We start from the raw sequence: 27,791 nt of genomic DNA, 5'->3' as shown, positions 1-27,791 counted from the left end.
GTTCCTCTATAGAACCCTGACTGCTACAAGAAGCTTCTGCTCAAAGACCTTTAGTGTTAGCTGTCCTTCTCCACATTCCCTCCTTTAACCTGCCCTCCCAACCCCCTCCCAACTTAATCCTCTTATTCCAGTTTCTCTTTTTATCTTTTTATAATACTATCCTTTACTTCCCTTTCCTTGGAGATCTCTTGACTCCCTCTGCTCACTTACTAGTGACATAACCTCAGTGGTTAATTGAATTGATTAGCTAACATCAATATACATAAACATACATACATGCATTCACACAGACACACAGACACACACACACACACACACACATATCAGTGCAGTAGTGGTAATTCTGATGTTGACAAGCAGCGAGGTCACAGAATAGAGGGAATTGGTGAACTGGAGTCATCTGGAAATCTGATGGGAGTTGGGTTTTTAGGTAGCTAAAGGTAGGAAAGCAGGTATTTAGGTACACAACTTTCAATAGAAGACAAACAAGAAGGTAATCAAGTACAAAAAAATGTCCAGGGGCTGGAGAGATGGCTCAGAGGTTAAAAGTACCTACTGTTCTTCCAGAGGTCCTGAGTTCAAATCCCAGCAACCACATGGTGGCTCACAACCATCTATAATGTGATTTAGTGTCCTATTCTGGCCTGCAGGTATACATATAGGCAGAGCACTGTGTACATAATAAGTAAAATAAAATCTTAAAAAAGAAAGTCTGAAGAGAAGTCAGCCATTGAGCAGAGAGGACTAGTGAGCATTGTACAAGCCTTGGACTGAGTTGGACAGTTAGCCTATGTCAAGGAGTGAGAGCCTTCTCCCCACCCTAGTACTTTCTACCATGTTTAAGGGTATATCAGTCAAGATTCTCTAGAGAAGCAGAAATGAGAGAATAAGTGTGTATGGAGGGACAGTGCCACAGTGTCCCCTCCCTAGCTGAGGACCTACTTACACTTGATAGCTGCTGACAAAGAAAGGTCTATTTTCTTTAATGGTGTGGCACCTAGTATCTTGACCACATTCCAAGGCAGACCCCCAAGCCCAGGAACAATCGGCCCACACAAATTGGACTTGACAGTTGGAGTGGAAGTGTGCGTGTGTGTTCGTGTGTGTGTGTTCGTGTGTGTGTGTGTGTGTGTAAATGGGTAGATAGGGAGGAGAGGAAGATATGGGACCAGCTGGGGTTGGGGGTAAATAAGATCAAAATATATTGTATGATACTGTCAAAGAATAAAAGCATTTTTAAAAAAGACTGGTCAAGGTCTTAATATTCAATTCCTTAATAGGACTGACAGGTTAATGGTTTTTATTTCTAACCATTTAACAAAACAAAAATTAGGTTGGTGACAACACAGCAAACCTACTGCGCACTATAGGTGATGAACACTAATTGTTGGGGTCCAGAAACGAGCTACATGAAATAGTATGTAAAATAAATGTAAACTATAATATCTGAACAACATCTTAAAAGATGATTAGAGCTTTGCAGTCCAAGATGGCGAAAGGGGTTCTGGAACATTTGAAAAGAAAGAGAGGGCTGATGGAAACAAAGCCTCACCCCTGCAGCTTCTCTCCGTTGCTCAGCACTTCTGCTACTTCAAGACAAAGAATAAAATGCTTTCCTCTCCTACCTCCACACCGAGTGATGGTTCTCTCTCCCTTCTGCCTCAGAACTGCCCCAATCCTTCCCACTGCTAAAATCTCCCAAGCATCCCTACCGCTGTCTCCAGTCCATTCTTGGTCCAGTGGTCAAAAGGTATTTGTTCTCCATCTCTGACCCACTGTGCAGTAAAATAAGGATTTTTTTTCTGGCTTTATCCTTTTTTTTTGTTTGTTTGTTTTAGAATTTAATCACTATTCCTTCTTAAAATGCACTGTGATGTTCAAGGAACAGAGGACCCATAGTCTCAGAAACAGGATTTCTGTGTCTAGAGAGTAAACTATTGGGGCTGAGAGATGGCTCAGAGGTTAAGAACATTGTCTGCTCTTCCAGAGGTCTTGAGTTCAATTCCCAGCAACCACATGGTGGTTCACAACCATCTATACTGAGGTCTGGTGCCCTCTTCTGGTGTCCAGGCATACGTACAGGTGAAACACTACACACACACACACACACACACACACACACAGAGAGAGAGAGACAGAGAGAGACAGAGAGACAGAGAGAGAGAGAGACAGAGAGAGAGAGAGAGATTTTAGCAAGAAATCTATTATAGTGATGACAAACTGGAACCTTACAAACTGCTGCTCTCTCAATACATCTTTCTCTCATGTTAGAATTTTATAAGGCTTCAGATGTGTATGAGGAATTAATGTCCTCAATGAGATAAAGGGAGCATTTTTAAGCAAGTTCTCACACATGCCAGTACCCTCAGTCCTTTACATCAGTGGCTCTCAGCTTTCTTAATGCTGAGACCCTTTAATACAGTTCTTCATGTGGTGATCCCCAACCATAAAATTATCCTCACTGCTACTTCAGAACTGCAATGCTGCTACTATTATGAACTGTAATGTAAATATCTGTTTTCCGGTGGTCTTTGGTGACCCTTGTGAAAGGGTTAGGTGACTCCCAAAAGGGTCGCACCCCACAGGTTGAGAAGCATTGCTTTAGAGGCAGGTCGTCTCTAGTGAAGAACCAGAGAGGCACAAGAGCCCCTGTCCCTGACTGAAGCTCCCGTTCCCTGGCAGTGCCCTTCACTAAGAGGACTAAAGACTCAGTGGTCTCCCCTCTTCTATAGAGCAAATAGCTACATCTATCTATAACTTGCCTCTAGAGCCAAACATGTCCATGTCAATTAACCATCCATACTGATTTCAAAGTGCAAAGAACCACCGATATGTAACACAGATCCAAGACTTTTCATGGACAGCAAATGCTTTCTACACAATTCTATGAACGAGTGGGCAACACGTGCATCTCTGCTCATATTTTCTTTCCCTTTACAATAAATCCTTCCAGTTCACTGAACAATCTAATTGTTTCTTTTATGTTTAAAAAAAAAAAAAAAAGCTGACACTGGAGAGATGGTTCAGGAGTCAACATCACTTTTTTCTCTTGTAGATGGCTGAGGAGCAGTTCTCAGCATACACATGGCAGCTCACAGCCTCCTATAAGGAATCTGATGCTCTCTTCTGGCATCTGCAGGCATCAGGCACATATGGGATGTACATACATACATACATGCAAGCAAAATATTCATTTTGCTTAAATGTTTAAAATAACATTTTAAAACAAGTAACAAGCTATTCTACACACACTCCTTTTAAAAATGGCTCTCTTTAAAATGAACAAAGATCAGTATATAATCAAGTAATGGGCACTAGGGAAGTCCCATAAATATTGTTGATAAGCTTATTTGTTTAGTAATACTATTAATGTTTTCTCCTAGGCCACTGAACAACCACTTTGAGATTAGGAAGTATTCAAACACACCTCTAACATTCCTAAGGGCTGAGGGAAGACTGCAGGCAGATGCTTATACTCTATTGTGTATAAAATTTAAGTCAGGTTATTAAATAAAATGTGATCCTATAGTTGGATACTGACAAATGCACCTTTCACAACCTGGAAAGGCAGGTTCTTGATTCTGTTTCATCCATAGCATGACGGCATAAAGGGGCAGTCTACCCCAGCTCTATTAGCATCTCTGTTCACTCACCTTCCTCCCCCTCCTCCTTCCCTTCTCTTCCAGATCTTGCTATGCTGCCCTGCCAGGCTTGGTCACACTCTCTTCCAGGCTTTGCCTGAAGCACCACTCCCTGCCCAGTACCTGGGGTTACAAGGTTCACAGTATTTCAACGTATGGCCTTTCAGTTCACAAGTGCCAAGTCCTAAATTTTTTTTTTTTTTTTAAAGACAGGGTTTCTCTGTGTAGTCCTGGCTGTCCTGGAACATGCTCTATAGGCCAAGCTGGCCTCAAACGCAGAGATCTGCCTCCCGTGTTCTGGGATTAAAAGTGTAAGCCACCACACCCAGCTTGGATAATTTACTCAATAAAGAACTTGCCAGATCACACGTGTTAATAGTTAATATACTTGATAAAGTCAGTACGAAGATAAAGAAGACAGATAAGAGCTAAACTTCTGACCCCTCAGCACTTCAGTTCTCCCAAAACCTACAACCAACGGGTCTACTGTAAGTTTTTCTGGATCTACATCTACAGTTTTGACCTGTATTTTCTTAACACATCCATTCAAATTTACAGCATTCTGTTCATGTTAGAGAGAGTTGAGGCAACAAGAAAGAGCCAAGAGAAAAAAGTTTCCAAATACAACATCAGATATGCAGACGGAGGAGAAAGCATTTCCCGTATGTGTCTGCTGCTAACACGCAGATGACCATCTGACCCAAGTTCAATATCACAGTACAGCCCGCTTGGGCTCTCAGCTCCCTCTCACTAATGCAGACGCAGGGCACACGGAGCCTCAGCACGCAAGTGAAGACAGCTTCTCCCTACATAGAACCTTCCTTCACTGTAACTTACATGCTCCGTGAACTCTTTACTTAGCTAGAACATGACTTTTACTAAAAAAAACTATTAGTTACTTGTCATCACAGTCATAGCATTCCACAGGACGGCAAGTGTTTCAACTGGAAATCTTACTTGGTTGTACTTACTGAGATTGTACCATTGTCTAGACCTATGGACAGTCTTCTTGTTTCCGGGTTAAAAGACATGCATGAACATGGAGCTGAAAGAAATGAACATGTTGATGAAATTAACAAAACAATGATTCTCATCGATTCAGGGTGTCTAATGAGCTAAGTGTGTGGCTAAGCTCACCCCACTGGCTCCTGAAACCGTTCACTTAAAGCATACCCGCCAACAAGGTAAAAACAGCACTTCTGTAACCAAACCTCTAGTTTTTAAGTTGCCCTTTGGATGAATATACAAGGAAGACATTCTCAAATGTGGCAAGTCCGAAAGGCTGCAGTCTTGGCTTGTGCTGGCCATACTGGATCTAAACTTGCATATCTACAGGACTGACTCTACTCTGTGCTGTGCAAACCTATGATCATCACTCTCTCAATCCCACTCAAACCACAACTTTTTAAAGAGGAGCAAGAAATGCTTTCTGAGCTCAAAAGACACTAGATTTTGCCCACTGCTGATAAGCATTCAAATACATATACTATTGCAGAAAGTGTATTGATTCAGAATTTATGTGGCACTCAGGAGGCAGAGGCAGGTGGATTGCTATGAATTCGAGGCCAGCCTGGTCTACAAAGTAAGTCCAGGCCAGCCAAGACTACACAGAGAAACACTGTCTTAAAAAAAAAAAACAAAAAACAAACATAACTTATATGGGGCAAATGAACTACCAGGGGGCTTTTACTCTGAGTGTTTAAGAGGGATATGGAGGTTCTTAGCTGAAAATAATTGTAGGGTTCTTTTCTTTGTATAAAGTTAAGACCGCTCAGTTTAAATAAAAACATACAGGCCTATGCTGGTAAGCGTTCAGTGGTTTTATTTGTAAGTGAAGTTGTAGGTTTAATAGCAAAGACGCACCATGCTGAAGTGGGGAGCCCTTACTGAGCATGACTAGCATCTTAGAAAAAGCAGAATCCAGACACAGACGTGCACAGAGCAAGAGCAGCATGTGAGGGAGCGGTCAGAGCTAACGGTGAGGCCAGGACGCATCGGAAGCCAGAGAATGGCAAAGCTCAGACTCCCTCACAGCCCTGAGAGGGAGCCAAAGCCATGCCAAGCCCTCTGAGATCTCAGCCTGCAGAACTGTGAGGTGATACAGACAGTCCTGCTATTGAAACGACTTACTTTGCAGTATTTTGTTATAATGGCCCCAGAAAACGAATAGAGGAATTGTTTTACTGTGTGGTGGTACTAGGAATGAAAATATTCTTTTAAAGTCTCTCACTCTCTGCATGGGGTCCAGCTGTGGGTCTTGGAGTTAACTGCCATCTGCTGCAAGCAGCAGCTGCTCTGCTGGAGGGCGAGAGGTGCACTATGGACGGCCATAACACTATGCCATTACTGCTATGCTCCTTTAGCAGGCTGGAAATATTAGGTTTTCCCACTCCCTTATAAAAAAACAGAACTGCCAAACTCACCATTTTATTTCATCTCACTAGAGAGAGCCAGTGTGTTACACGTGCGTGCAGGTGTAGCACACCTGCAGAGGCCATTTGGCACATCCAATTAGAATGTCCAATTGCCATCCTCTACCACCTTCTGCACTATTGCCGTGACAAGGGCCTCTCACTAAGCTGGAAGCCTGCTGTTGACAGCCATTTTGAATACAGAGAGAAAAGAGGGCACAGAGCTCTAACAACTTGTCAAACCACCTTGCAGGATGAAAGTAGAAAAGTAATGATCAGACGACAGTGGGAGTGGCCGCATCTTGCCAGGACTGCGGATGTGTGCACACCTTTGGTCCTCTAGTTAAACTCTGATCTTACTTCAGGACCCTAGAGGTGGCGTCCAGGGCTTTGCTGGGCTTCTTTGTCCCCCACTTCTCAATGGGACCACATAAATCTCCCTTTCTGCTTTCCACCTTTGACTCTTTTAGTTGGCTTGTTGAGGAAGGGTGGCCAGGCATGGTTTGGCACAGGTGGTGACCTCCAAGTTAACTCCTAGAATACAGGCCCACCCCCTGCTGCACCCCAGCATTTACAGAGACACAGAGAGAACATTAAATCTATGACAAACTTCACCTTTTGAACCTGTGTTACTAAGCCTTTCTCTCATCTTAAAAGAAATAGAAGTAAACTTTCTACCTTTTTTTTTCCTAAACTGAGTGCAGCTAATTTCATGTAATAGTGTCATATATGTCTATATTATTCTTGTGTGTTTTTTGTTGTTTTAATGTTATTTGTGTGAGAAACTTTTTTTTAAACAAAGTATGGCCACTTAAGTTCCCCTTTCCTAAAACTCATGTCTGTTGTGTGCTAAAATTATTATTATTAGCTTTTTAGCATGTCCAATTAAAGTGCGTGTGAACATTCAAGTTTAAATATTTGATCTTATATTAATGCCTGATAAATACATATTACTTTATAAATGTGGGGACCCTAAACATCTTAAAACCTATTATATAATATCTTTGGGTATATTAAATGTTTTTAAAATCTTAGAATGCTAATTGTTTACATAAAACATTTAGTAGAATCACAAGATTTTATTAAGTTATTAAAATGAATATTATATGCATAAATTTTAGTAATAATTTCCTTCCAAAATAGAATCTAAATGTATACTTAAATAAATTTTATCTTGTTATATAGTGGATAACATAAAATTTGAATGATTTCTTCAAAATAGTTTTAACACAAAAAAAGTTTAAGACTTTTCTCATTTTTTCACTGAAAACATGTTTTTATACAATATATTCTGATTATGGTTTCTGCTCTCCCAGCTCCTTCCAGCTCCTCCCTAGTTTTATCAATGAAATTAAAGTTCAAAATTAGAGTCTTTTTCAAAGGATGGCGGGGGGAGGGAGATGAGAGCCGGGAGTGGTAGCGCACACCAAAAGGTGAAGTTTGCCATGTAGATATAAGGTTCTCTCTGTCTCTCTGTAAATGCTGGGGTGCAGCAGGGGGTGGGCCTGCATTCTAGGAGTTAATTTGGAGGTCACCACCTGTGCCAAACCATGGCTGACCACAATTCCTCAACAAGGGCAACCCCAGCACTCAGGGAGCAGAGGCAAGAGGATCTCTGAATTCAAGGCCTGTTCTATAACGCAAGTTCAGGACAGCCAAGGCTACACAGAGAAACCCACCCTGAAAACAAACGTTTCCGTGGCTTGTATGATGTGCCTATCTTTGTATTTGTGATTATCTTAAAAACAAAAACCAAACCAAAAACCTTCTGTTTTGTCCTGGAGAAAAATTCATAAATACCCAGGAGCTAAGGTAAATTGTGCCTACTTGGCCTGAAATGAAACTCCTCAGTGGCCTCCAGCCCTCCAGCTGCCCTGCCACAGGCTTTCACCTCTCAGGACTTCTAGTCACTGTATCTCTAACAGCCAAGATAGTTTACCTATCCCCGATTCCCAAAGGAGAAGTTGGGACCAAGGGCTCAACTGTGAAACCCTATCCTCTCCCATCCCCACCACCTTCCACCACGGCTGACAATTCAGATTCCTTCCTGCCTCTCTTTTGCCTTAAGCCCAGGAGTGTCAAAGCCAGTTGGTAAAGTAAATCTAAAATATCCCAACGTGGACACTGGTGATTTTCATGTGCTGTTTTGTCTGTAGTATACTGAGAATGGGACGGTTGAAATAGCACCCATTGAAAGCACACATGTATGGCTGCAATGACATCTCAACCCTAGGCCCTGGGGACTGTCCCTCTACAGGTGACAAACTTGGGTAGGAAGGGTCCCAGCTGAGGAGGCTGTAAGCTGATACTGCAGCAGCCATCAGCATCAAAAGCAGGGAGACACCAGGGAGACTATCTGCTTCAATTCTCCTTTGCCCAAGGACCAGCTTGTTTACAGGAAACTTCAAAACAAGGTGACAATCACCCTAAATCATCTACAGAGAGGCTAGGAGTACAGCTGAGTAATAGAGTGTGTTTAGCAGGCAGGCACTCGGCCCTGGGTCTGACTCCCTGCACAGACATATGTGAAAATTCTGTTGAGCACAGTTTAAGCAAACGCTCTTCAGGGAACGCCAGTGACCAGGTCCTTAGTGTACTATCTCTCCTGCTGTAGTCCTCAAGGAATGGTGGGCAGTGCTCATCTGGTACCTGACTTCCTCACGCAGTGTGAGCATCATCAGTGCAGGAGCCAACTGCCATATTTTACCACCACTTCCTCTGGGCATTGCATGTACCCAGAAGAAATGTTAACATTTGTTGGGCAGACTGTCCAAAGAAAGTAAAGAAAGGAGGATAAACGGTTCTTTTCTGCTCTCCCTCTTTACATGGCCTCACTCCTCCCAGACCATGTTCACTGCAACACGACCACAATACCTACAGGCCCATGGGTCAGCCCTTCTCTTTAAAGGTCACAGAGAGCCAGGAGGGTGCGAAAGGCAGGAATGAAGTATTCTATGTGCCCCGAGACTAGCCATCCACAGCTACAGCTAGGGAAATGCAAGTACATGTGGGTACACCTGCTACGCAAGGAGGCCACGTCAGGACTCTGGGTGGATGAGGAGGAAGAGGAAGGAAGCCTTCCAGCGTCGCCACATGGGCTTCCTTTCCCCTCGGGACTCAGAGGGTCCTCCTTTCCTCTTCTGCCATCTGCTCCTGACGCATCTCCATGCACAAGTGCCTAGAAGCTCTTGGCTTTAATGCAGCCAGTTCTAGGCTTGCCAGGACCAAGACCAGCATTTCCTAGTCGGAGTGCTTAATTCCTGGGAAAGCCAGACTGACTTGGGAAAAACAGCCTTATTTACACTGGGCTGGATTCTTTTCTCCTCCAGGTGAAGGAAGAGCTTAGAAAAAAGAATGAGACACTAGCAAGGTCAGTGCCTGGGATTTCTAACGATGTGTCTGCTGTTCATCCCTCACCTGCGTGCCACTCCCCTAGTTCACTCAGCATTATCACACACTGCCTTGCTAGTTACGCACCGTCAAACGCACCCTTCACTGCTTTTCTCAGCCTCCTGTCCCTGTTCCTGTGTTAAACTCCAACCTCTTATTAAAGATACAGATATCTACTCTTACCAGAACACAACAATTACCATATTTTAACTATTCTAGAGGACAAAGTAAAACAAACAACAACAACAACAACAACAAAACGCCTTCTGCATTTGGAATACTAATGATTATGTACCAGTATAAACACACAAACAGTCATAAATGCCTTGGACCATACAGATTAGCCATTCAGTTGATGCTCTTTCCTTTTCACTTATTTTGTAACAAATACCACATAACCATTAATTAGGGACAATACTGAGTAATCTCATTAAAAAAAAAAAAAAACAGTAAGAAAGTTTACAGAACAATGCATAGAAGAGTAAATCCACTTCAGCTCTCTACCATCAGGATAGCTTGTTTCCTTACGTGATACAATTCTACCACTTACATTGAACTACACTGAAATACTTGCCAAGCAGTTAGTTACTATGTTCCCTGAATTTGTAAGATTCCTAGAACAGAAAAGCCAAATTGTTTTCAACTTATTTTAAAGTTAGCATATAATGTAGTGGGTTTCATTATGACAATAAAAGCTAATTACTGACAACTGTGAAGAAAATATACATGGTCTGATAAACACTTTCCACTAAGTTTCAGGACAGAAAATGAACACATAAAAACCCGTCGCCTTCCTAAATACAAATGAAAAACATACTGAGAAAGAAACCAGGGAAACAGTACCTTTCACAATAACTCCATATATGTGGACAACTCTAGCCAAGCAAATGTATAATAAAATACCTGTATAATACAAGGTTTAAGACACTGAAGAAATTGAACAAGACACTAGAAGATGTAAAGATCTCCCATGCTCACGTCCTAGTAGGATTAATGGTTTTAAAATGGCCATCCTACTAAAAGCAATCTACAGATTCAACACAATCTCATCATAATTCTTCATAGAATTTCAAAAACAATCTTCAACTTCATATGGAAACACACACACACACACACACACACATACACACACAACATGCTAGCTAAACCACCTCAAGTAATAAAATAACCACTAGGGGTGTTATCATGCCCAATTTCAAGATGTATGACAGGGCTATAGTAATAAAAAAAAAATAAAAAATAGGGCTGGAGAGATGGCTCAGCAGTTAAAGGCACTGGTTGCACTTTCAGAGGTCCTGAGTTCAATTCCCAGTAACCACATGGTGGCTCATGACCATCTATAATGAAATTTGGTGCCCTCTTCTGTCATACATGCAAATAGAACACTCATATAAATAAATAAATATTTAATAAATAAATAAACAAACAGAAATAGTATTGGCATACTGCAGGTTCTAAGATCAACAATTAAGAAATGAGACCTCAGCTGGGTGTTGTGGCACACACCTTTAATCCCAGCACTTGGGAAGCAGAGGCAGGTGGATTGCTGTGAGTTCGAGGCCAGCCTGGTCTACAAAGCGAGTCAAGGACAGTCAAGGCTACACAGTGAGACCCTGTCTCGAAAAACCAAAAATACAAAACAAAACAAAACATAAAACACAAACCAAGAAAAATGAAATTTGCAAATAAATGAAACAATTTTCCTGAGTGAGGTAACCCAGACTCCCCCAAAAATATATATTACATGTTTTCTTTTATATGTTAGCTTTCAGCCTTTAGATATGTGTTTTAATCCAAATAACCACAGATGTTAGGTACCTAGTAAAGCACTGGGGAGGAACAGAAGCATGTCTTCTGGGAGGAGGGGGATGGAGTATGTTGGGGGTTGGTCCGGTGCTATGTATTCTGATGCTAATTACTGGCCCCCAAGATGTAGCTGCTGCCTAGATGAGCACATTCCTCATGCACAGCTGTCCTTGTTGTGTGAACCTCGCTCTACCTATTTAAAGTTGATTGGTTAATAAACAATGCTGAAGCTTGGGGATTGGCAGAACAGAAAGAGAGGTGAAGGCTAAGCTTGAGGTTCACAGGCCTGCGGTTGGGGGGCCACAAGGCAGGAAGACAGAGAAGACAGGTACAGGAGGAGGAAGAAGGAAGAAGAGGTCGCAATGGGTTAGCATGGAGAGAAGCACATGGCCAGATTGGCATGGACGGAGGGAAGGAGCCCAGATAGGAAGGATTAAAGCAGTGGGCCTGGGCTGGGGGCTGGGAAGTGATAAGGACAGTTTAGAGGGTTAATATCGCCCCGGTCCCAGGAAAAATGAGGCTATTCTAAAACACAACAGGTGTCTGTGTGTTTATTGATTATGATAGAGGGTTAGACAATACTGCTGAAATAATTATAGGCTAATTTAATAATAAACATTAATAAGTATTTTTATATTTTCTACAAGAGTACAGTGTTTAAAAGAGTTAAGGGAGAAACTACAAAAGAAGGACTTAAGTACAGAGAGGGTTGGAAGAGCAAGGGAAAGGGATAAGGGGAGGGGTCACTCACAACAAAGGCCTTTTGAACAACACACTACCAGACGAGAAAAGGCCATACAGAAACCTACAAAAAACCATAGACACTTCCTAAAATATAGACATGAATGGAAAAAAACTTCAAAGTAAGCCATCATATAATGGAGGAGACAACACCCTAACTAGACATTTTATGCTACCAAGGAAAACCTCCCATACTAGGAATCTTGTTGAGTCATTGGCCACAGTGTTAGGGTTCTGCTTCAGTCTGCCTTCCTGTGATGTCATTGCTTACCTGCCACAGGAGCATGGCCCTGCCAGGGCTATATAAAAGGACAAATCTTCCTCATGGTTCTCTCTCTACTCCACTCCCTCTCTTCTCTCTGTCTCTGTCTCTGTCTCTCTCTCTCTCTGGGCTACCCCTCCCCCCCTTTCCTTCTCTCCCCATGCTCACTTAATAAACTTCCCTATAACAATATCTACTGTCTGGTATCTTATTATCTTATCTTATTCCCTTATTATCTTATTATCTGTTATCACTCTCTATATTAATCGTAAAACAAAGTAGTTCCATGAGCCCCACTCCCAACATCACAGGTAACCAACAACATTTGTATTGGGTCTAAGATTGGGTGGAACCCATATCTGGCACTGCTAAATGTGGCCAAACACCCGAGACTACCTAGGTCATGGGCCTAGGGGAAAACCTACTACTATTATTCTGCTAAAGGAGCATGGCATAAAATATCGCCAAATGACATAGAAGCTTTTTCTTGTAGTCGATGGTAATTAACAAAGAGAGATCTACTACCGGACAGTATCCTAGAGTGAGACACTTTGGAGCACTCAGTCCTAACTGGGATGTACTCATCAAATCCTTTCCCTCCATTCTCAGGGACTTATGCAGAAAAGGAGGTGGAAAGAGTGTAAGAGACACAGGTCATGGATGACCGCAAAGAAATAGTGTTCTGCAGACACCAGGTAAATCCACATACGAATTCAAAGAGACTGTGGCAGCACAAACAAGACCTGCACAGATCCAAGCCAGCCAAATCTCAACACTGAGAAGGGCAAGTAGACACAAAGTCCCACCACTAGCCAGGGAGGTGTTTGTGATTGATACCTTGTAGGAAAAGGAAGGTTGCCACTGTCCATATCAACCACAGTCTAAGGCAGGCCCATGTCCACAAGTAGTTGGCCAACACAACGAACTCCACAAGTTTGGTTTGGTTTGTGTTTGGGTGTTGGGGCAGCTTTTCGTTTTGTATTGACATTTGGGGTCTTATTGGGCTTTTCTTGTTTGTTTTGGTTTTCATTGGAGGGAGGTTGTTTTGGTTTTGGTTTCTTGAATCAGAGAACATAAAGTTGGGTGGGTAAGGAGATGAGGGGAACCTAGAATGAGCTGTGGGGAACACAATAAAAATATATTGTAAAAAATATTTTATAAAAAAGGAATCATTTACTTAGGAACGAGCAAAATATTGCAGTATTCTTTTGCCAGGGCCATAAACATAGTCACCTAGAGCTTTGGTTTGGCGTAGAGCACGTAGTCCCCAAGCCAGAATACTTCTGAAGGGATGAGACACACACCACAGAAAGCCAAAGGGTGAATGAAAGCCCTAGCAAACCAAGCAGATTTTTCCACAATGCCAACTTTAAGTAAGATTTAAATGGACAACGGGCATGGCACACAGGCCTTTAATCCCAGTACCCCACCCCCACAGTGGGAGGGATAGGTGATAGAGGGAGATGGACTTCTGTGAGTTCAAGGCCAATCTGGTCTATATAGCAAGTTCCAGACCAGACCAGGCTACATAGTGAGACCCTATCTTAAGGAAAAAAAGAAACAAAATGAAATGAAAAAAAAAAATGTTTACCATAATAAATTTAAACAATTATTTTATAGCAAAACAAACATAGAATGGATCTCATTAATTTTAAAGAAAAAACCTCTAGACTATAAGTAATTTCCTAACTTGACAGGTCAGTTCTTCACCTGAAGAGGAACTTGTATTAGAGGAACAAATTTGGAAATTCTTCGCCTTTCTTCCCTCCTCTCTCCTCTCCTGTCCTCTCCTCCCCTTTCTCTTTTAGTTCTACGATCCTCAGAGTGGAAAACTGGCTGTTGCCCTTGAGATGAGTCCACCATTGCTTTCATGGCTTACGCTGATGACATCATGGCTGGTATAATTATTGAACCAATCTGTACAAGGACATATTTCTCTGGTAAGATCATGGCGAAATGACATCTACTTCTAATTAGACTGTTTCAAGCCTAAGTAAACCCTTGAGAACTGAATGATGAAAGCTAAATATCCTGGAGCTGGAGAGATGGCTCAGAGGTTAAAAGCACTGTCTGCTCTTCCAGAGGTCCTGAGTTCAATTCCCAGTAACCACATGGTGGCTCACAACCATCTATAATGAGACCTGGTGCCCTCTTCTGGCATGCAGGTGTACATGCAGGCAGAGCACTCAAAATAAATAAATCTTGGGGGCGGGTAAGGTAAATGTCCTGAATTTTTAATAAATGGCTTAACAATAATAAAAGGACAAATTTAGTTCATAAATGTAATCACCTGACAGAACTTTGAATTGTCTAAGGACACAGATTCCAAAATAGCTAAAGCAAAGTTAGAAATAAGAGGGGACCACTGTAACCAGAGAGCTTGTGTCTGTGTCCTTTTTCCATTCCTCTCATTTAGAATCTACCAATATATATATACCAATAGTTCCCAAACTATTTTCTTACTTTTCATAGTGAGAGCCTTAGAAAACTATAAAATGATTTAATGTGGTACTTTCCAGTTTAATGAGACCCCTAGTCTTTAGGGCTTGAGAAGAACTTACAGAAAAAGTAATCAGGGAAGGAAGGGCCACTGGGGTAAAACTCCTGGTTCTCAGGAGACTGAGATACTTACAAGGCATTGCATGGTATATGCTCGGCCAGTACTGTCCACTGTCCCTCTTTAACCAAACACGAACTGTCCTACAACAAGAGAAAATATATACATGAAATACCAGCATATGGGGTCATGCAAAAATAGTGACATGCAGAAATTAAACCTTTTAACATTATATATGTGTGTATGTATCATATATGTACATATATAATGTTAAAAGGTTTGAGATTCATTCATGACAGGTATAATACAAAGAGATGCATACTACATAGGCCAATCTAAAAATCCTATATTGCTTACATTTATAAAATATGTTTGTGAGTTCTTTGAGGATTCCATACTGTGTATTTATATTCCTTAAATTTAAGCATGTTGTGCACTCAGAATTACATAACCCTTGAGATGCCACTCTCACATACATCATGAGAATTATTTTGGTTTGTTTGGGTTTTTTTTGTTTTTGTTGGTTTTTGGTTGTTTTTTTGTTTGTTTGTTTGTTTTGTTTTGTTTTGTTTTTTGAGACATCATGAGAGTTTTAAACACTTTTTTCACTTTGTTGTTTCATCTTTCTAAGTGCCTGAACTTGGCACTAGTGACCTGGAAGCAGCCACTGTTCTAGGGAACTGCAGGCCTTTCACTGATGTACCACAGGGGAGTGCCTGGTAAACTGCAGAGACCACATAAAATAATATGCAACATGTGACAGAAAAAGGATTAAACAGGAAGCTCACATTCTGTGAGCCAGCCTTCATCTCAAGGAATAGGTTTTCCAAGTATAGATGCATATATTCTCTCTCTCTCTCTCTCTCTCTCTCTCTCTCTCTCTCTCTCTCTCTCTCTCTCTCTCTCACACACACACACACACACACACACACACACACACACACACACACACACACACAGACTCATACCTTTAAATTTTTTTTTATTGATTACCTGTGAGTTTCACATTATGGACCCCAGCCTCGCCCATCTCTCCATCCCCTCACATCTGCCTCTTACTCCTGCAACCTCTCCCCAAAATAAAACACACACACACACACACACACACACACACACACACACACACACACACACACAAACAGAGAAAAACATCTCAGCATGGAAGCTGTAGTGTGTCACACAGTAAAGCCTTCTGTCCACACATCTTCACTTGCAAATGTGCGCTGCAAAGTCCTCAGTCTGGCTCAAGGCTTCCAGTTCCTGCAACCCCACCAACAGGACTCCTCCCAGCCATCCCCTTGCTGCCCGGTGCCAAGGAGATCTTGCAGTCTTGTATTAGCAGAACGTCCCCGATTTTCCCCCGACCCCATGTCCCAGTCATTCACAGATAATAATAGATTTTGGAGTGAGTCAACCCTGCATCTGGGCCTGCATGGCAGCTGAGCTGGCCCTTATCCATACCACTAGGGCGAGCTTTCTAGCAACACTCCAGCTAGGCCGCCCACTACCACCATCAGCAGGGGGTAGGGCCAGCTCACCCACACCCACACGTGCAGAGCCAGCTCCACTGTGTTGCCCAGTCAAGGTGCAGGACCTATCTCCCAAGTGCTGCAACCTGTGAGGGACTGGGACAGCTCTTCTGCTCTCCCATCCTTGGCTCTGGCTCACCCATGCCTTCAGCATCAGGGCCAGCTTCACTGTGATGCCCAGGCAAGGTGCAGGGCCCCACTCCCCCAAGTGCCACAGCAAGTATGAGGAAGGGCTAACTCTCTCGCCACCCCCCCCCCCATAGCCCCAAGGCCAGCTCTCCTACACTCTCAAACTTGCGTCTGCTCACCTGTGTCCCTCTACCAGGGCCAGCTCTACAGTGCTGCCCAGGTGAGGTGCAAGGCCTACTCTCCTAAGTGGCACAGCCAGGAAAGGACATGGTCAGCTCACCCACTCTCATGACGCAGGGCCAGCTCTCCAACTGCTCCAGGTAGTGGGGGAGGCATCACCTCCACACCTATGCCACCTTACAGCAGACAAGTGGTAGGGTCAGCTGTCTCTTGTTCTCACCCTCAGGGTTGGCTCACCTGCGCCCTGTCAACCAGGGTCAGCCCAACTGTGGTGCCCAGGCAAGGTACAGGGCCCCTGCTCTCCCGAGTGCTGCAGCCAGTGAGGGGCAGGGCCAGCACACGTTTTAAATTGAACAACCAATACAAGAATGATATCCTACAAGATGTTGGGGTAATCAACTAATGAGTTGACAAGAACTATTAAAATCAATTACTTCAAACTCTGAGGTCTACTAAATAATGTTTGCAGCACCTACAGAAGTGCTGAACTAGAAAAAAGGGGGTGGGATGGGGTAAGGGCACTTCACTGAATTCCAGCATTTAGCAACTGCCAACATCCAGGCTCCAGCCTGGCAGGTAGCTGTGGAGAAGCTAAAGAGGAAACACATCTTCTGAAATTTGAGGGCGTGTTCTGAGTTACTTGACTGCTCCGTGAGCGACCAGAACAGAGGCTGATCATTGACTCAATCCTCTTAGGGCTGAAGAGCTTGCTAAGTGGATTCTTTCTAAAGCAATGGACGGCATAGAAACATTCCTTTTCTTTGTTGGACCCAGATTGTTGGCTGAGCTCAGAGACAGCAGAAAAGAGTTTTCAATGGTCATACACAGGGAACACAGTTCTCATAAAAAAAAAAAAAAATCACAAAATAAGTAAAACAGCTACATTCCAGAAAGTCTGACTTCCAGAGTTAGGGCATTCTTACTTGTTCTCTACAGGAAACTGTAAGTACACAATGAAATAGAAAATATTGATCATCCTGGGGTCTGGGAACAAGACTGACAGAAAATAACCAAGAAGAAGTCTAAGCATTAGTCATACTTGGCAGACTGCCGCAAATATGCTGAAAAGAGCTCACAGACAACAAAATAAAACCAGGATGAGAATGTCTGAGTGGACCCGAGAGAGTACTTCTGATGGATAGTCTATAAGGAAACTGGGTTGAAATATTGCAGAGTACAGTAACTGAAACTGAACTACTAGCAACTAGAGTGGTCCTGCAGGAAGTCTGAGCAAACAAAAGAAGAGGCAAGCTGAAGCCAGGACAGATGAGTCCAAATGAAAAGCTGAAGCTGAAAAGAGTAACTGGCAAAAACAAAACAAACAGCAACAAACTGCATCCTAGGAGACCTAAATGGCATCGTTTAAGTGATCGTCAACTTACAAATATGGAGATCTACAGGGAAAAAAAGGTGCAGAAAAGCATTTCATGAAAAACAGACAAAATTTTACTAAATTTAGTAAAAGATACACACATCCAAGAAACTGAAAAAACTCTGAGGAAGACAGACTCAACCAGATTTAACAGATTAAAATCAAATCATCAAATGCCAAAGAGAAAAATCTTAAAGGCACAAAGAGAAAAAACAACTCATCACATACAAAAGGGCATCAATAGCATACTAGTGTGTGCTTGTGTGAGATGGGGGAGGCAGAAAATTCCTGAGTGCAAATTCCACTGTACAAAACGTATAGGAGTTAATGTTTCCAGAAATTATACTACTAAAAACAACACAAAAAGTTTTAACAGCATCTGAAAACCTTTTTCCTTGAAAAGAATATTTTTCAGAAGAATATCAACTATGGCCAGGGATGTAGGTCAGTGCTAACAGGTTTGGTTAGCATGTTCAAAGCCCTGGGTTGGAGTTCACCAACAAGATATAAAAGGAAAGGGAAAGAAAGGAAACAAGAGAGGGCCAGGTGTGGTCGCTGATGCCTTTAATCTCAACACTCAGAGGCAGAGACCGGGGAGGGCTCTGTTGAGTTTTCTGTAGACCTGATCTTCACACGGAGTTCTTTTGCTTTTGATTAAACAGAAACAAACAAGCAAACAAAACCAAAGGCCCTATCTTTGTTTTTTTAAGAAGGGGCTGAAGAGATGGTTCAGGGATTAAGAATGCCTGCTGTTCATGCATAGGACCCAGGTTCAATTCGTAGCACCCACATGATGGCTCACAACCATTTATAACTCCTGATCCAAGGGCTTTGACGCCCTCTTTAGGCAGGTACACACATGGTATATAGACAAAGTACCCATACACATAAACATTAAACAAACAAACACACGCACACGGAGGTGGGGGTGGAGGAAGGAAGGAAAGCAAAGAAGAAAGGAAAATAACCATAATTTAGAGATAAGTTTAAACCCGTAGAGGTCAGCATACAGGGGAAGGAAACTGCACACCTGTGAATGCCCTGGCCTCTTCCAGGGGGCGGGGAGAAGCTGCACACATTCACAGGGATGGCAGCAGATGGCAGAACTCCTGTAAAGTGAGGTAAGGACCAAAGGCTATGGGATCATGTGGAGGTCCTGGACACTAAGCACAGAGCCCCAAAGTAGGTAGAGAAGAACAGACATTTGCCAGTAAGTGGAGAGGGAATGGAAGCGTGGTCCTGACAGGGGAGCAAATGGACAGCCCAGGAGACCACCCTAGTGAGCAGCAGTGATGAGAAAAGGACCAGCCAAAAGGCTGTAGAGGTCACTTAATAAGGAGCCATAGACAAAGTCCCATTTGTTTGTTCGCTTGCGGTAAGCCAGGGAAAGTTCTGGTTACCCTAAACCAACTGGTTTGCTTGCTCCTCAAAGGAATAAGAGCCAATTTATCCTGAGCCAATTATGAGAGGCCATGGCCTGGGAACAGGAATTTGGGTTATACTAAATAGCATGTTCTACATTTACAGTAAATATACAAGCTTTTATTAGTTACAGAGCAAACAAAGCCATAAGCTGAGCCAAATACAATTCTCTGGTGGGAGCCACAGGCTAATGACATTCATCCGTAGTTTACTGAAGGAAGCCAGGGCTCAGTTAAGAAGACGCTTAAAGAGAAAAGGAGTAAACAGGGATAAAAGATGGTAAAATACATTATGAACATATTTTCATACATTTTCATATGATACAAAGATGCCTATTATGTATAATTGATATATGCTAATAAAAACATAAAGTAAAAAAAAAAAAATGTTAAAAGCATTTTTAAGAGGTAGTCAAATGGATAAGGCCAGACCCAGAAGTAGGCAGTAAAAGGCTGTCAAAAAGACTTAAAAACAGCCCCCAGATAACTGGATCTGGGCCTGCAATATTCTCACTGCCCACAGTCACAAAACAAGCCTGGTTTTCTCTTCACCCCCCACCCTACTCCCAGTAACTCCAATTTATACTAGGCCAAAAAAGAAAAAAGGATAAGATGACTGGGGGATTTTGCTGAGTGGTAGAGCACTGCCTAACATGTACACCACATCTCCAGACCTACAGTGAAGGGTAAATGAGCAAAAACCAGGAACAAGACAGCTGAGAGACCCCTGACTCAACACAGGGACTAAAACACCTGCCCCAGAACAGCATATTGAACTGTCAGGAACACAGCCACTGTAGACCTCTCCTCCCCAGAGGCTCCCTCTTCAGCCTCACAAAGCCACAAAGCCCTGCACCTGGGCAGGGAGACTCCACCCCAAGGACAGCTCGGTGTCCTTCAACGGTCTTGCTTCTCTGAGGTTGGCTTATTTTTGCTTTCCTCGTTGCCTTCATCAATCCTGATCTAACGGGCCATGGGGTGAGTATGGAGGGGTAGGAGAGAGCAGGCCAGGGGTCTGAACCCATAAGGCTGAGTTTTTAGCAGTTGGGAAGGGTGACATCAGACTTGGGTGCTGGCCAGCTGGGGAACAGTGGTGCCTTTCATTGGTAAGTTACGTTTCTGTGGAAGGCCGTGTTTACCTTGGACAATTCACTCTGGGCTGTCTTAGTTCAAGTGCCTATCTGGTAAGCACTGTCAGGGTAAGCTTGGGAGTCACAGCACACAGTGGCTGGGATCAGTAAATAAGAAGGGAACGCTGCTGCACCTCCCCCTGAATAGCGCCAACTATTCAACTAGCCCAGTGGAATGGAGGGAAACCAAGAGCAGAGAACTCTCAGGGGAGGTCACTGAAGAACAAAAGAACTGCCCTGACTTGAGATCTAGAAAGTCAGGTCACTGTCATCAGCATACCTAAGAACTACACCAAAGTCACAGTGAAATACTATCTCCGGGGGCCCATTTTTTTTTTTCTGCGGAGAAAAGGGAGGGCTTGGGGCGGGGGGTGTCAACAAACACTGAAGCACAGGTTGCTAAGCTACTGAAAAGTACGACACACATTGCAGATGTTGAAATCTAGGCTTTAAAAATGTGCCCGAGCCTCATTTCCCTGAGGACAATAGTTTTTGCATCACTGAAGCAACTTGGGGTGAGGGGTAGAGAGCAAATTCCGCTGTGTAGTAGACCTGGACTTCCAGGGAACGCCTCTCCAATACAGCAGCCATGCAGCAGCAACCCAGGAGCCAGGAACCTGGCCCTAGCAATGTGCTGGTAGGAAAAGCTGGAGCAGTGGGGTGTCAGTCAATGCCTTTTTGGTAATTTTTACAAGTAACTGATTTCAAGATTACAAAATCTTCCAAATAGAAAGATAACTGCAGAGATTCCAAGAAAGTGTAAGTGAAAGATTAACTTAAAGAAAAAAGCTCTCTCTGCTTTCTAGATTTCTGACCACTATGCTGTTGCCAACACCGCATTCAACTCACACAGCAAATAAACTAAAATCTGAAGTTCGTCAATGCCCTGTGTGTTTTGGTGCCCAGAAGCTGCCAGTGTAGAAGGGCAGTTCAAGCTGGGTGCCACTCAGTCCCTGGTCCCTTCTGCCACATAGCTCAATTCCTCCAATCAAGGAGCCCACTATGAAAGACTTCCAGGGCTTTGCTGTCTCACCAGACTGAACCCATGGTCTCAGATGCAGCAACTCTCACGGGCCCCATCTGCTGGTGGCTGGATCAGAGGTGCTGTGTGCTACAGCCCAGCACCTTGGGCCTGAGTGGAATTACTGCTCAAGAGACATTATCAGCCTTTGGTCATTTGAAGTCACACAGCACCCAGTGAGGTGAGCACATGAGAGCCACCTCCCCTGGGCACTTAACCATCTGAGGCATGTCTCTCTTACTCCAAAGAAAGAAGGTTCTGGGAGGACCTTCACAGTTTGCATTGATTACAAAAAAAATCACAAGCAAGTGGCACTGACTGTCAGGTTTGTAAGTACTTTTTGAAAAAAGAGTTCTTTAATGTATATGAGTGCTTTTAGCTGCATGTACACAATCAGATCACATTATAGATGATTGTGAACCATCACGTGGTTACTGGGAATTGAACTCAGGACCTCTGGAAGAGCAGTGGCACTCTTAACCCCTGAGCCATCTCTCCAGCCCCTGCAAGTACTTTTAGGTGGATTAAAAAAAAAAAAAAAAAGAGCCTAAAAATGAAGATAAAGGGACCATGTGGCAAGTGCACATAACGAAGAGGGTACACACCTGTACTCTCATCTTCAACCCTCTACAGTGAGGTCACAGGGTCTAGGGTCCCCACACAAACTACCATGCTGGTATAAATAAATTCTGGTGTCAGCTCTGGTAATGCATCAAGTGCTGTTGAGCTTCCCCTGCCACCATGTTTGTAAACTGCAACAGTGCTGTGGACAAAGCTGGTCCCCCCAAGTCCAAGGTAATGGGAGGGGGGGTGTCTAACAATGTTCGCTCTCAAGTTTTAGCTCTAAGAGCCCTGTTGAAGTCTGAAGGTCCCTGATCCCCATTTAATGCCACACTGGTTAGAACACAGAAGCAGAGGCAAAGGTGCTGGTCAAGGTATTCAGATGGAGAAGTCAAGGTGACACGCTGAAGTGTGGCAGTAAATTCCACCTTGTAAAAAGGTAACAGCAAAGGAACCTTGTCTGGATAAAAACAAGATTTTTTTTAAAAAAAAATGAGGCTATCAGTGCAAAATCTAATTGTATCATCTCATGTCTCAAGTGTTCCCCCTTCCCCTGTTCTCAGGCAGCACAGGAACCAGTGCAAACCCAGGCAATTTCAAGGAGGCCCTCAAGCATTCCTCCAGATAAAAGAAACCTAAACAAAAAGGAACGAGGTACAAGTAACCACAGATAGGGAAAACTAAATGGGAAGTAATCATATTTATTATTTCAAGAATAAAGCAAGCCTCTTAGAATATGAATATGAATAGGGTAGGTAAGACGTACGTTACAAGTGAGTAACTCTGAAGCAGGCAGCAGGCAGGGTGACATACACCTGGAACGCCAGCCTTTGGGAATTAAGGGCAAGAGCAATGGTATCCAAGGCCAGTCTAAGCCTGGGCTACACAAGCAGACCCGGGCTCAAAAACTACTTTCCAAAAAGTGAAACTTAAAATTACATAAGGAAAAAAAGAGGGAAAAATAAGAAGAAAAAATATATAAGAATCTCAATGGGCAAATGAATTTTAAACACAGTTCTCTAAGTTTTTTTTTTTTTTAGTAAAACTTTATTAGAAAGAGCTTCCAAATTAAAAGCCTCCCACACTGAAATTATTCAAAGTCCACACATGTCAACCAGTTAGAATAGTTCCATTAATAAGATGGGCCTAAGGGGAATAGAACTTGGGCTTGAGAAATATTTTCTACTAACAAAATTAAAGCAAGCAGAAAACAAAAAGATCATCATCCGCTCCGCTTGCTCTCCTCTATTCTCTTTATTCTTTACAACTCACCTTACGATGAGCAAAACAAAGATACAATCACTCACACGCACACACACACACACACACACACACACACACACACAGTGTGGCTGTGTGAAGGTATGGGAACTCTAAAGGAGTTAATGCTTTGATGGAACTTGCATAGGTAAATGGGCAAGGTCACATCTCACTCACCTTGTCTTGAAGCCGGTGTGAGCTGTGATTAGGTACTCCCCCAGATTGCTACATGATATTAAGACATTACTGTTACCTTAATCCTGTCTGATAGTTGTATACAGAACAAATTATCCTCTACTGAAACATGTTGTGGCTTATTAGCAGATGAAATGTGTGTGCACACACAGAATGACCACAAGGCTCAAAGCAGAATGAGCTATATCCCGGCCCTAGAATCTGCTTTAAAACAAACAAACAAACAAACAAACAAACCAAAACCTACCACTCCTCCTCCTCAGTGAGGGATGGAGAGAGCAGATGTGTGGAGTTGAGTGACAGAGGCTGATAACTGACGCTGGGTAGTGGTTATCTCACTATATTTGTGTCTTGTGTATGTTTGAAATTGTTTGCACTATATTGTTTTTAGATTATTTGAGCTATTGGTTCTTATCAATATACTTAGCTATATAAACAGCTTCCTTTGGGAATACAGAAATCATAAATAGAAAGCCACAGTGGATATTAATTTAAGCAGTACTAAGCACTTGTCATCCACTTAGCAATTTGAATTAGTTTAATATCCTTTGCTGATATTAGTAAGTAGCTCACAGATAAGATGCCTTTTACGTGTAGGTACCAGATTCTGTGCTTCTAAACAGAATGACAAATCTTGCATGGGTTATATTTTAAAATGTTGGCCTGTTAGTGCTAATTACCTAACATATGTACCCATATGTAAAGAAATTGGTAAACAGTACCAAATCCTCTCACTAGAAAAAAAAAATTTATTTCCCAATATATGTCTATGGCAGCAGCAAAGTGTAGAGGAAGAGAGGAGCACAGTGGAGCATGGGCTTCCTGAAAGCTGAGAACTGAAAATGTCTATTTCTGCAGTGCTGTCCATAATTCCTTAGAAAAAGAACCTTTCCCAGCGGAAAACACTATGTGGCATGAAATAACTCAACACTCCACATTAGATCATCATTTTGAACACGTGCCTGCTCTCTTTTATAACAAAGAGACAAGCACTGCATTTCGGGGGCAGTCGTGGAAGCCCCTGCAGCTCAGCCTAGCTCAGGAAGTGGCTGGAGCAGGCTGGGGAGGTGGCTGAGCAGTGACAGCACCAGCTGCTCAATAATGAGGACAGGAGCTCAGACCCAGTGCCCACGTCACACGGCCACGTCACCCTGCGGCTCCAGCCCCAAGGCCTGCCTGCCACCCATTTCTGGCCTCTGGGGGCACCTGAACACACTTGTTAAGTAAATATTTTTTAACTAAAACTAATCATATTTCTCACAAATTAAACACAAAGCTGACGTTCTATACAAAGGAAGCATAAACCATGGAAACCAATGACAACGGTATACCTTGTTTGGTTGTTCGTTTCTTTGGTTGGTTGGTTTTTGAGACAAGATTTCTCTATGTAGCCCTGGCTATCCTGGAACTCACTTTGTAGACCAGGCCGGCCTCGAACTTACAAAGATCTGCCTACCTCAGCTTCCTGAGTGCTAAGATTAAAGGTGTGCACCACCACCACCCTGCTGACAATGGTACATCTTTACTCTAGTCAAATAAACATACAAGAGTGGCCACTGCCCTCTACAATATTATTTGATATGAAGTGGTAAATTAGAAAGAATGGTTGAAATAACAAACAAAACTCTTTCTCTCTTGAAAACCAAGCCGGTCATAGTAGAGCACGCCTTTAATCCCAGCACTCTATGGAGGCAGAAGCAGGAGGATCTCTATGAGTTCAAGGCCAGCCTGATCAAACAGTTCCAGGACAGCCAAGGCTACTCAGTGAGATCATTTCTCAAAACGAGGGGGCGGGGGGGGTTGTGTGGGAAGGAAGGAAGGAAGGAAGGAAGGAAGGAAGGAAGGAAGGGAGGAAGGGAGGAAGGGAGGCTGACAGACCAAAGCACACAGATATCTTCTTCCCATAAGCAACCTCTTGCTGTGGATTTTTAAGCTAATGTATACTCATGAGTGTTGACTCACCTCAGAGTCCAATCACATTAGCTTTCCTTCACGTTGAGCCTTTCCTGTAATTTCCCCAATGTGTCAAATACACAGTACAAAGAAATGGAGATGGGCCTACAACAGTATTATGTCTCTATGTGTTGGCTGAAGAAATAACCTATGAGCAGCGAGAAGATTAATTTTTTATCTCCTTGGTTTCAAGTTTTACTTACCAAAAGGCATAAAAGTAAACTGATTAAATGTGCCACGAAGCTGGAGAAACAGAGCCTTCATTCATTAGCAAATCTATGCTTCTTGGGGTGGGAGTGGGGAACTAAGGAACAGTTATAGCTTAATTATTTTCTAAAACTCACAAGAATTCACTAAACTGCAAAAAGATTTGAATGCCTAAGAGTCTTGAGTGAAAGTTAAGAAGCCACAAAATCCATGGTACTAAATGTCATTCTATAATGCAAGCTTGATGGGGAAATCCCTGCTCTCTGTAAACCGCACCAGTATGGGGACAAAGCCTGTGGAGTTCAATGTGTGAGCAGCTCGGCAGTTGCCAGGATTACTGCTAGCCAGCACTGTCCCAAAGAGTGAGGCATGTAAAACAATGAATGAAACCTGCATTTTCTGAGTCACACAGCACAGCTGTTCATGAATGGGTACTTAAGTGTGAAGATGAATTCCTCTGCTAACACTTTAGTTTCTCCTCTTTGAGAGACTACACTGCACAGAAGCTCAATCACTCGAGTTAGTTCAATCCATTGCTAAGTTTTGACTTGTACTTATTCAAGCATATTAAATTAGTCAAAAACTGAAGTCAGAGAATAATTTAAAGAACAACACTATTGCTGCCATCCAGTAAATGACTAACCTCTGTCAATTTCCCCCCCACCGTTAATCTGAGATCAGTGCTGTCTGCTATCTACACTGCCTTATGTTACACTATATTGCTGTCTGAGATGCTCCTAGCTAGACTCTTAGCTCCTGTGTCTCCCTTTCCTGATCCTTTTGCAACAGACCACCGAAATAACCTAATTACACTGGTCAGTCAACATTCACAGTCTCAAGTACAATTGCACGGTCTACCAGGTCTTCCTGTACCTCCCCTCCATCTGCTGCCCCTGCCCTACACAGCCTCGCTCCCAGTGTGCCCTACACAGCCCCGCTCCCAGTGTGCCCTGTACAGCCCCGCTCCCAGTGTGCGCTGTACAGCCTCGCTCCCACTGTGCCCTGTACAGCCCCGCTCCCAGTGTGCCCTACACAGCCCCGCTCCCAGTGTGCCCTGTACAGCCCCGCTCCCAGTGTGCGCTGTACAGCCTCGCTCCCACTGTGCCCTGTACAGCCCCGCTCCCAGTGTGCCCTGTACAGCCCCGCTCCCAGTGTGCCCTGTACAGCCCCGCTCCCAGTGTGCGCTGTACAGCCCCGCTCCCAGTGTGCCCTGTACAGCCCCGCTCCCAGTGTGCGCTGTACAGCCTCGCTCCCACTGTGCCCTGTACAGCCCCGCTCCCAGTGTGCCCTGTACAGCCCCGCTCCCAGTGTGCCCTGTACAGCCCCGCTCCCAGTGTGCCCTGTACAGGCCCGCTCCCAGTGTGCCCTGTACAGCCCCGCTCCCAGTGTGCCCTGTACAGGCCCGCTCCCAGTGTGCCCTGTACAGCCTCGCTCCCAGTGTGCGCTGTACAGCCCCGCTCCCAGTGTGCGCTGTACAGCCCCGCTCCCAGTGTGCCCTGTACAGCCCCGCTCCCAGTGTGCGCTGTACAGCCTCGCTCCCACTGTGCCCTGTACAGCCCCGCTCCCAGTGTGCCCTACACAGCCCCGCTGCCAGTGTGCCCTGTACTCTGCTAACCTGTTCCTCCTTCTCTTACTCAGCAGTTGGCAACTTTAAGTCTCAGACATCAGGAAAAACAATAATGAAAACAGCCCACAGAGTAAGTTACACAGAATGCTATCACCGTTTTAATTGCCAAATTAAAAAAAAAAAAAAGTTTAAATAAGAACAAAATGTATGGTTCGTTAATGCTTTCATTTTATCATTTAAAAAGGCTATGAAAGCATGATCTTACAATTTTAAAACTTTCACAAATTAAATTTTAAAAATGAAAATCTTGATTGCATTGTTCCCTCTCTCTCTGTTTTCCTGCACACTTGCAAAACCTTCTGCATCAACTAGTTTCACTGCTTTGCTGCCCTAATTCATCCTTCCTTTGTGCCCTGTGAACACCGGCCCTCTGCTAAAGCAGCTTGTCCTCCCCAACC

The 27,791-nt window shown here is 43.4% G+C and overlaps 1 protein-coding gene across 1 annotated transcript in view; it reads right to left on the bottom strand.

The window, feature by feature from the left end:
- The window catches only part of Wdfy2 (WD repeat and FYVE domain containing 2), a 124,608-nt gene that overhangs the window by 56,078 nt on the left and 40,739 nt on the right, over nt 1-27,791 (bottom strand). Inside the window, exons 2-3 of the mRNA XM_051160679.1 lie at nt 14,884-14,951; nt 4,613-4,686 (exon numbers count right to left, since the gene is read on the bottom strand). Coding sequence (XP_051016636.1) covers nt 4,613-4,686; nt 14,884-14,951 — 142 coding nt within the window. The remainder of the gene's footprint in view (nt 1-4,612; nt 4,687-14,883; nt 14,952-27,791) is intronic.

The sequence above is a fragment of the Acomys russatus genome, chromosome 18 (assembly GCF_903995435.1).
Source record: "Acomys russatus chromosome 18, mAcoRus1.1, whole genome shotgun sequence".
Classification (NCBI taxonomy): Eukaryota; Metazoa; Chordata; class Mammalia; order Rodentia; family Muridae; genus Acomys; species Acomys russatus.
The sequence above is the reverse complement of the archived record's forward strand: the minus strand, read 5'-3'. Positions and strand labels throughout refer to the sequence as shown.